Below are 10183 nucleotides of genomic sequence, written 5' to 3'. Positions count from 1 at the left end.
ATTATATACGGCAATAAAACTAAACTCTTTGTCTTTGCAAGTCTACACAAAACGGAAAGAAATACCAGCACCCACGTAAAGGATTAAGCTTTTACAACCTCTAAGAAAAGAATATATCTGCGTGGACCCTCAAGGGATTTTGAAACAAATTTTATGTGCCAAAAATGGATTTGAGACTTAAATATGAACAATTTTTGCCAGTTGAGTTTTAAAGTCAATTATAAAAAATATAATTAAGATCATTTATTTTAAATCATAGAATAATTTTATATCATCTTGGAAGTATTTATATTTTCTATCTCATACATGCAGCTTGACCTGAACTCCAGAAGTGCATGGACAAGGATCTCTATCCCAAAAAGATTACGTCCCTATATCCCTACTCAATAACATTTCTTAAAATAATTTAAAATATTAATTTATGTTTTTTATATATTTTTTTCAATTAAATGACGCATTTTGATTGACTTGGTATAATATTGGGGACACCAATAAGTACTGTGTATCTGCATCCAAGTGCCTGGCCCTTGTATTTGTCCGACTCAATTTGGACATACTCGGTCACGGTGCTACCATAGGAACAAGGGTCATGTTTATAGTTATCAACTTTATGATATAAAAATAGATAATTTATACTAATCAAATTTAATAATACACACATTCAGCAATTTAAACTTTATTCTTTAATTTTATTTTAAGTTAATCTACATATTTAGATACTTTATTTCGAGTTGAGTCTAAACTGTAATACATTAGTACTAGTTTCATTTTCTACACTATATTTATTATGTAGGCTGAATAACCTTGAAGTTTTAACAAAACAAAAAAACTGAAATGAGTAACAAATGTTCTTCATCATCATTGAACATTATTCATTTATCGAGAGCCAAACAAAAGTACACCAGAACTCTCTCACTCTCACACAAACATACACCTCAAAAGTCACAAATTTACTGTGCATCAAAACTCAAAACACTAGTGAATATGGTGTTCCCAAAATAAGTTTTCTAAAAATATCAAACACTCTTCTTCTTGTATCTTGTTGCTCTTTCCTTATTTACTGTGCTTCTTCTCTTGTTTTGTATCTCCAACATGCTTCTTTCCTTCTTTGGATTGTTGACTTTTATTGGAATGCAGCTTCCTGTAATATTGTCTGGTTAGTTCATTCATTCTTACCTCTGCTTCATTATCTGAGACCGTGTAGATAAAGTAGTTGCATTTATTGTTGCTTCCTTTTAATTTTTATTAACAAAATCCAATTTTGTGGCTTTTCTCTATGACCCATCTCATTTAAGATATGGTGAAGTTAATAATGAAAGAAAATGGCTACATAATAATGTGAATATGACTGTGAAACTGATATTTTAGCCCAATTTTCACGTTCCTTAGTATTACTTGCTTACCCCTTTTTATTTATGACACAGTCAAGTCACTCTTGGCCTTTGTTTGGGGAACAAAAAGATGAGAAAAGGAAAGTAAAGGATTTAGTAACTAACGATGAGTCCAAAGATGTTATGTTTGGTGGTGTAATAGTGTAAGAACCCATTTGATCCTCATATAGAAGTTAAGTGTTCAATTTATGTGAGTGACACTTGTTGGGAAAGACACTCAACCAAACCTGAAATGGATTAATTTCTTGCGTATGAAAGGGTGATGAAATACCTTTGGTTATACCAAAAAATTCATTGCATTTCTAACATTTGTCTCACTTTCTTTCCATCTTTGTTTTCCAAAACAAAGTTGCTTGAAGGCAGTACGGAAAGTTTTCAATGCACTCCAGATTAGGGATAACATTTTGCTGTCTCACTCCCTCAATCTTCATTTATGATTACAAAAATATCACAAATTTTTTTGTACTTTGTTACATCATTATGATAACAATGCTCTGAAGTAAAAAAACAATCTGTGAAATGGAGTTAATGTTTTTGGTTCAATCTATATCTGCTTGTTCATTTACTCTTGTGTTTGATAGGCAGTGTAAAAAAAATATGCTTTTCCCAAATAAGGTGTATTTACTTATGAACATTGGGTTTAGAGCTTTTGCAGAATACCTAATGGATAACCAAATCATGTAACTCATTCAATTAAGCTAGATGCTGCTCTTCCACAATATTTTCCATACTGCCACAACTAGTGGGAAAAGGGCTTTGGCTCCTGTATTTATATTCAAGATTTATCCAAGGGGAACTAATAAACTATGACTTGGGTAGGGTGTCATAAACTTTCATGTTGCACATTTTTCACTGAAAACATTCAAAACTAAAAACTGCAAGAATGTCATGAATTATGCAACAAAGATTGAGGTTTTTCTTGGGGGATTAGCTGTATCATTTGCATCTAGAACACTGTCACAGAAACAGAATATATCATTTTATTTGATCACTATAGTTGCAAATAGGCAATGAGTGTTAACTATTGGCATTGTAGGTGCAGGGTTATAAAATGCAACTTAGCTCTCTAATTTTATTGCCCCTTCGTCTGCAGATTGCCCTTTGGATTTTACTTTTTCTAACTTTACATTGGCGTCCTCTATATGCTCTCTCCAGGGAGACAGGGGAAAATGTTGTCGCTATATTAATGCTAACATTGCAATTTCTGTTGCTCGTTTTGCAAACACAACAAGTGAACTAGGGGTTCCTCTAGATGCTGTTGACATTTGCCTTCAAACCCTATCTCAGACTTTGTATCTTTACGGGGTTTCACAAAATGCAACAAGTTTCTGTGGTCTTGGGACAAAAATTCCCGTTAATTATGAATGCATGGGTCGAACTACTGTCATGCAAATGCTGCAATCTCCCAGATTTGCGGAGGTCACGAGAAATTGCAAAGTGCCGCTTGGAGAGGAAATCAAATGCAAGAAGTGCTTAAATTCTGGCATTGGTTATCTGCATCATCTAGGAATTGATGATAATATAACGTTGAACACATGCCGTGATGCCTCTTTTGTTTCACTAGCAAGCCAAGTTGATGAGATATCTACCATTGACATCGCTAGCTGTTTCTTTGGGGTTCAAGGACTTCTTGGTGCTCCAGGTAAAAATAGTTTTAACAAGAGAAATGACGTGATTCTCTCGCTTTCTTGTTGGTTCCTTCTGTGTGCATGACTTCATACATGTCTTGATATATGAGACTTATTATGATGTAAAACCAATAAGATAAGATGCAATCTCTATTTTAGTCGTTATAGATTCTCCTCATAATAGCTCCCTCTAAAATAAGCAATGCTTGTACAAATCCCCTTACAATGGTATGTCATGGCATGAATGGATTCAAAGTTATTTCACAATCTGAATTATCCTTGATAATACTGGATAAAGGCTAGTTATATTTTTATTTTCTGTTTGTCTAGTCAAATATTTATTTAACATATACAATGAATTCTGTGTATATCTGATTTTTGTATAACGAAATTCATGTATTGGAAACCTAACTGATCAACAAATTTGCTAGCTTCAGGGTCATCCCCATCCTTGCCTACTCCTGAAGCTTCTCCAAGTCCAGCAGTTGCTGATAGCCCAAGTCAATTGTTGTTAGGTTTACCTTTTAAGGAAAAGCACCATTCATATCACTTGACATTGGTTCCAGGTATTGCTATAGCTGTCACAGCTGTTGCTGTTATGATGCTTCTAGTCTTGATAGTTCTAATTCGCCAGAAAAGCAGAGATCTAGACGAGCCTGACAATAATTTTGGTAAAACCTCATCAAAAAAAGCCTTGCCTCCTAGTGCAACTTGGAAATTTCAGGAAGGTAAGGATATTGTTTTATCGTTTTTTTAATTCAAAACCAGCTCTTTATATTTTCTTTTTCTTTCCTTCATTGCTTCCTTTTTGGGATGGGGGCATTGAGATGGGCTTTAATGCAGGTTCCTCATCCATGTTCCGAAAATTTAGCTACAAGGAGATAAAGAAAGCAACAGCGAATTTTAGCACCATCATTGGGCAAGGGGGATTTGGTACAGTGTATAAAGCCCATTTTAGTGATGGGCTGGTGGCAGCAGTAAAGCAGATGAACAGCATGTCAGAGCAAGTGGACGAAGAGTTCTGCAGAGAAATTGAGCTTCTTGCTCGGCTTCACCATCGACATCTTGTTTCTTTAAGAGGCTTTTGCATTAAAAAGCATGAGAGGTATTTGTTTCAGTGTGCTTACTTGTGTTCTTTGACACCTTACACATGCAAACCAAATCCCCTGCTTGCCTGATGGCAGGTTTCTGATGTATGAGTACATGGGAAATGGAAGCTTGAAAGATCATCTTCATTGTATGCCTCTCAATCCCTATGCATATTTATGGTTTCTCGTGTGGTTTTTTGCATCCTTTGCAAACTCACAGCACCTTCAGCCATACTGAACATGATAATAATCCACACCATGCAACAAAAATAGTACATCAAAATAGTGAGCAAACAGGTCAATGTATTATAGTTTGTTTCCCTCATTAACCCCTTAATCTCATGTATTTTTTTATTCTTACAGCCCCTGGTAAAACACCTCTAACTTGGCGAACAAGAATACAAATTGCCATTGATGTGGCTAATGCACTGGTAATTTATGAGCATGTTTGATTTCAAGCTTTATAGAGTTGACTGTTTTTACTCCTTTCTCTTTCCTTTTTTTGGGTAGATATGGATTTATCTTTCAATACCATTTTGTCTCATGCAGGAGTATCTTCATTTCTATTGTGATCCTCCTCTGTCCCATAGAGACATCAAGTCTAGCAACACTTTACTGGATGAGACCTTTGTTGCTAAGGTTGGATGATTCTCTGACTGCATGTTACCATTTCACTTGTTAACTTCGTGATGAGAGAGTTCAAAAGTGCAAAATTGATATATGTTTTTATACATGGATAAATGCAAATCTGCACTGTCTTAAGTGTCAATGACTAGGACTTTTTCAGTGAACTAATTTATTTTTCCTATATTACATTATTTCACAGATAGCTGATTTTGGTCTTGCACAAGCTTCCAAACATAGTTCGATATGCTTTGAACCTGTAAACACTGAAATCCGGGGAACTCCAGGTATCAAATTCTTTTCTTCTTCACTAAGTTTTAGTTAGCTGATTTTGGTCTTGTACATAAACATACTTCAAAAGATGTATATCAAGGGAGTTCAAGGTATAAATCTTCATCATTGATAATACTGAATTATGAATATTAAATGCATTACAGGTTATATGGATCCTGAATATGTCGTTACTCAAGAGCTCACTGAGAAAAGTGATATATACAGTTTTGGGGTGTTGCTACTGGAAATTATAACCGGAAGACGAGCTATTCAAGATAATAAGAATTTGGTGGAATGGGCACAACCATACATGGAATCAGAAACCAGGTTACTGGAGCTAGTAGATCCCAATGTGAGAGAGTCTTTTGACATGGATCAGCTCCAAACAGTAGTATCTATAGTAGGATGGTGCACTCAGAGAGAAGGAAGAGCAAGACCTTCAATAAAACATGTCCTGAGGCTTCTGTATGAGACATCAGAACCAATGCATAGTGGGTTTCTACAAGATGATGAAGATGCTGAATGTCAGGGAAATCAGCAGAGCGGTCGAAGAAGCAAGGGGAAAATGCTTAGAAACGAAGCGAACTTTCACTGCGGGGATGGAAGATATCTGGCATCATCTTCAAGTACATCTCGGTCATATTGCAGTAGAAGTTTTTTGCTTGAGAATGGCTCTCCACAATCCCCACCGAACATATTCTCTCTCTGAGACAATCATTTGGCTCTTCAAGTGGACTGAATTTCTCATATACTCACCTGACTTCAAAATTTTGGATTTGCTTCGAGTTCAGGAAAACTTTTGTATTTTCTAATGTTAACATGTTGGGAGAGATGAAAAATATAATACTTTATCTGCTTCAATCAGCATTGGTTTGCAATTGCTTATAGTTAGAATTTAAGAACTATGGATAATGTTGAAATGCTACTAACACATTTTTTATCATGGTTACATACTTGCATGATTTTATAGTAGTTCACCTTAAAGAAAATCTTATGAAAATTATATAAATAATGACTTATGCATGCTCAAATGAATCATATACTTGTACCCATATGGCATAAAAATGTAGAATATTTTTGGTGACCTAAACCAACATTGCCAATAGGGCATTTTCAGTGATAAAACTCAATTTCATAGTAGTGGGTACCTTCAGTGACATTGGTAACCAACCTGTTTCTGCTTTATGATGTTAAAGTGACAGAGTTCAACAAATGTAGCCCCATAACCAACCATTTCAGCAAGAGCCATATCAATCAACCACGGATGAACTTCCTAAGTATAAAACCATCCAAAGAATGATGATCAACTAGTAAACAGTATTTCAAAAGATTCACAAAATGTCACCTGGATATTCCAAAGAGTAGACAGCAATAGTGAAGACATAGCAATAATCTTAAACAAAACAGAATTATTCCCACAAGTAACCAAATGGTGAATTGTACACAAATATTGAGATTTGATACAAGTTGGTAGAACAAAAACTATTATTTTACATATCTCAACTCTTAAAAGAGGAGTAATGAGTCACAGAAATTGGAAATAAGGTACACGAGGAAATTTTAGTATTGAGTTAAATCCAAGCAGGACAGTGACTATAAAAAACACGTGCCCAGCATATCATGTTTACATGCTTGAAGGGATAAATAGACTGAAAAGGATGAGGTTGCTATAGTGAACAAGCATTTCTTAATCATTCCTTGTAGGGTGGGACAAGTAACACTCAATTGTTGATTCACACTCTTCATTAACTAATCATAATTTTGTAAATTAAAAAAGCGAAAATTGTGATTTGTTAGTGAAGAGTGTGAATAGGCAACTTTAATGTCTAATAGCTGATTGTCCCTTGTAAATATTTTAAGTTAAAAACACCAGAAAGGTTTAAACAGATCACTGCCCCATAGTTATTTAACCACCCACAGCAGTCAGGAACATCCTCTTGCTAACTGGTTCCTCGTGTAATACTACCACATCACTCACAATCTCAAACAAATCCTCCAACTTGTCCACGCCAAATCTCTGATATTCAAGTTGTTTCTTGTACCGTTGCTGGTATATAGCCTCGAAACAACCTATGAATATATGACAAGAATAGCTTACTAGAATCTCCTGCAGCTCGTACTTGAACTGCTCAAGAATACAGTCACCAATTTCACTTCTGGCAGCTCTCCCTTGATTACCCTTTCCTATATAACTTCTTTCATCATGTTCACCTATGATTGCTCCTTCTTCATCCGATAACTCGTCTGAAGAGCAACCACCATTGAAACCATTTGCACTCTCTTCCTGGACCCCCTTTCCTTTCTTGTCTTTCCTTGCCAGCAACAATGGGGGTGCACTTGGGCATGCCTTCAAGTTTCTGAGATACACAAATTTACGCTGCCCTTTTCCATCAACAGCTAGTGTATCACCCATCTTCTTGAAAAGATTGACCAACTTCATTGCCCCATAATCAGATATATATAGTGTTTTCCCATACATTTTCTGGTACTCTGCTGGAACTCGGGCCAGAGGCATGCGCCCTCCAGAAAGTTCAAGCAACCTTACTAACTGGCCCTTGAGACCATTTAAATCCCCAGGCTGTACCCATAGCAGACCTTCATTATGGTCATTAGAAGGCATATGTCCTCCTGAAACATCATTTGATCCAGATGGAAGGCTATGTGATCTCACAGTTGTTGGAAAGCATGACATGTTCGATGTGCCACAGTTGTATTCAGCCAAAGACTGTGACACCATTGAGAAATCCCTCGAATTATAATAGTTCTGTGACATCCCTCTATAAACTATTGCTTCTTCTTCATTTTGTCCATCAGAGTTGTCATTGATATGGCACCCCATTAGATATCCAGCAAGCTCAATTGAACTTCCACGAGGTGGCACTAATGCCTTTGACGGGGGAACAAAGCCTTCTCCACGAGCCACGCTAGGCCAGTCCCAAACAAATTTACCAGCGTTGCATAGGGCAGATGAAACACCCACCCCAGAAGGAATGACAAGAATTACAGTATATCCCCGCTGACCAAGAATGTGAAGTGCTGGAGCAAAGTCAACGTCTCCAGATATTAGCATGATAGAGGATGGCGGAGGGTTGTCAAGAGCAAATAAGAACATATCAACCAGTATAGCTTTGTCGGCAGCATCTTTTCTCCCATTCGGAACATCAATGAGTTTAACACCAGTCCTCTGACAGCCTTCTCTAAGTCGCCTAGGGAAAGCATTAAAATCACCATATGCAGAAAACAGCAATACAGCTCCTTTAATTACTGGGTGCACTCGCAAAGCCATCCTTATATTACCTGCTACATCTTCAGGGCGGACATCACTTGGGACAGGGCAATTTTCAATATCCCAAAGGATAGCTACTGGGCCATCCAATTCCGAGGAGACAAGGGTTTGTTGGTTTAGAGGACATTGAAGCATGTTAGCACTTGATTCAGGAATATTTTTCCCCTTTGGTTCCAAGGACGGAAAAGATAATATTGATGCAGATTTACTTGGGGTAGTCATCAATGCACTAGAAAATCAAAACTTCCTGCAAAGAATGGCGTAAACAAATCACTAAGCAAAACAAATCCCCAGCAACATCTTCGTACGAGATAGTAAGGTACTAAGAGGCATGGTTGTTGGCATGGATATTCCAGCCATAACCCTCAAGAGGCCCTCGTTGCACCATAAATGCTAAGAGAAACAAGACCTTAAGAACTAGGAAAATAATCAAAGAGAATTTATTTTTACTTCAGTGTTTTCAAAACTGTGGCAGACCGGCTAAGTGAACCGCCCATGTTTCTCGTTTGAGCATTTTCTGGTTCAATCATGGTTCAACCATAAATTTAACTGGTTGAACCAATCAAACCAAGACCTGAAAGTCCATTGTTTCAATCTCCAATTCGGTTTCGAAGTGTCGACTATAGGAACTATAAAGTATCAACCATGATAAAGAAATCAAATTATAATGTTGATAAAAATATGTGATCCTAAGACACAAATCACACAATACTCAAAGCATACAATGATTTCCAAACACACTATACTTTATGTGTATTAGTTCAGTCCATGCAATTAACTAATATTAATGTATTATTAAGGAATTCTAATTACAAGACTCATGCTGAATCTTGTTCACATTCCCAGTACTGCCATTAGTATATAATTATGATGGTCTAGTCTCAATTATCACTACATAATGAACCCCACAGAGTGTCTGAAATCAACAGAATTCCACACTTAACATAAAATAATCAAGTTACACAAACCTAGTCCTGGCAATTCAAAATCAGAGGAACGAAATTCTATCAGAAAAACACATATTTGAACATAAAATTTTCACCTTTACACGTTATTGAGTAGAAACTTTTTAATCAGGACCAACTATGAGTAAAGATTTAAACTTTGCATATAAAGAAGAAGGGAACGCAACTCATAAAAAGTTAGCTATAATATATTTATATTACACAAAAAATAAAAATAAAAAACCAATAATTAGTGGGAGTAATTGGATAATATTGAGGCTTTTAATGGATAATTAATTGAATCAGATGCTACACACTATAATAACCGACATGAGAAGGGGAAGATCCTGGTAAAGAAGCAAATCCCGAAGATCATACCCACAAAAGAAAAACGTATAAAGTATTGAACTTTCATATATAGAGAGAAAGAGAAGGAACCTACCTGGTGTAGAAGAAGTAGCAGTTGAAGGAACAAGATTACGGCAAAAAGAAGAAGATGGCTTGTGGGTTTGTTTGTTTTTATTCTGCTGATTTTACTTTTAGCACAAAGTGAAAGTGAAGAATGGGGACTTGAGGAGGAAACCAAGCACAATATTATAATATATGAAAATGTATCTCAATATTTAAAATTATCTTGTAGAAAATGAAAAAAAATAATATCTACAAATAATTAGATATAAAAATAATATCTCATATATTATGATTGTATTTTGGATTTTTAGAGTATCTAAGAATATTTTTTAAGATTTAGGTTACTTTATTTTATGATGTTGTTTTCTTATCTAATTAAAATTTAAATAAAGGTTAATGTTATATCCTTTGTATAAAAGATAATCACAATATCATTATATCATCATTTATAATATAACAATATAATTTATTATTTTGATCATTTTTTTCTCAACTCTTGCATAATACATACGTATTTTTCTCTTTCATTTATATATAT

General features: G+C 35.5%; 2 protein-coding genes across 4 annotated transcripts; one reads left to right on the top strand and one right to left on the bottom strand.

Annotated features, from left to right (window-relative positions):
* LOC109349447 (probable receptor-like protein kinase At1g49730) lies at positions 836-5880 on the top strand. 2 transcript variants are annotated; one of them, XM_019590252.1, is made up of 9 exons: positions 836-1156; positions 2485-3033; positions 3457-3747; positions 3863-4124; positions 4204-4256; positions 4471-4538; positions 4657-4746; positions 4934-5018; positions 5169-5880. In XM_019590252.1, the coding sequence occupies exons 1-9, from the start codon at positions 1093-1095 to the stop codon at positions 5711-5713; spliced, it is 2007 nt and encodes a 668-aa protein (XP_019445797.1). In that variant the 5' UTR covers positions 836-1092; the 3' UTR covers positions 5714-5880. The 2 variants fall into 2 exon arrangements, with proteins under 2 accessions (XP_019445797.1, XP_019445796.1); XM_019590251.1 differs by having other exon boundaries at positions 3451-3747.
* On the bottom strand, positions 6427-9792 carry LOC109349446. Of its 2 annotated transcripts, none has more exons than XM_019590250.1 (2): positions 9673-9792; positions 6427-8537 (listed from the first exon to the last, which is right to left on the bottom strand). In XM_019590250.1, exon 2 carries the CDS (start codon positions 8510-8512, stop codon positions 6911-6913), a length of 1602 nt encoding a protein of 533 aa, XP_019445795.1. In that variant the 5' UTR covers positions 8513-8537; positions 9673-9792; the 3' UTR covers positions 6427-6910. The 2 variants fall into 2 exon arrangements, with proteins under 2 accessions (XP_019445795.1, XP_019445794.1); XM_019590249.1 differs by having other exon boundaries at positions 9677-9792.

This window comes from Lupinus angustifolius, chromosome LG06 (genome assembly GCF_001865875.1).
Source record: "Lupinus angustifolius cultivar Tanjil chromosome LG06, LupAngTanjil_v1.0, whole genome shotgun sequence".
NCBI classification, from domain to species: domain Eukaryota; kingdom Viridiplantae; phylum Streptophyta; class Magnoliopsida; order Fabales; family Fabaceae; genus Lupinus; species Lupinus angustifolius.
The sequence above is the reverse complement of the archived record's forward strand: the minus strand, read 5'-3'. Positions and strand labels throughout refer to the sequence as shown.

What these genes read in the sequence shown, in the direction of transcription:
- LOC109349446 (XM_019590250.1), bottom strand. Translation starts at nt 8,512, where the DNA reads ATGACTACCCCAAGTAAATCTGCATCAATATTATCTTTTCCGTCCTTG.
- LOC109349447 (XM_019590251.1), top strand. Translation starts at nt 1,093, where the DNA reads ATGCTTCTTTCCTTCTTTGGATTGTTGACTTTTATTGGAATGCAGCTT. An exon ending in TGCATTAAAAAGCATGAGAG is followed by an intron (nt 4,125 to 4,203) that starts GTATTTGTTTCA and finishes GCCTGATGGCAG; the next exon opens with GTTTCTGATGTATGAGTACA. An exon ending in TTGATGTGGCTAATGCACTG is followed by an intron (nt 4,539 to 4,656) that starts GTAATTTATGAG and finishes TGTCTCATGCAG; the next exon opens with GAGTATCTTCATTTCTATTG.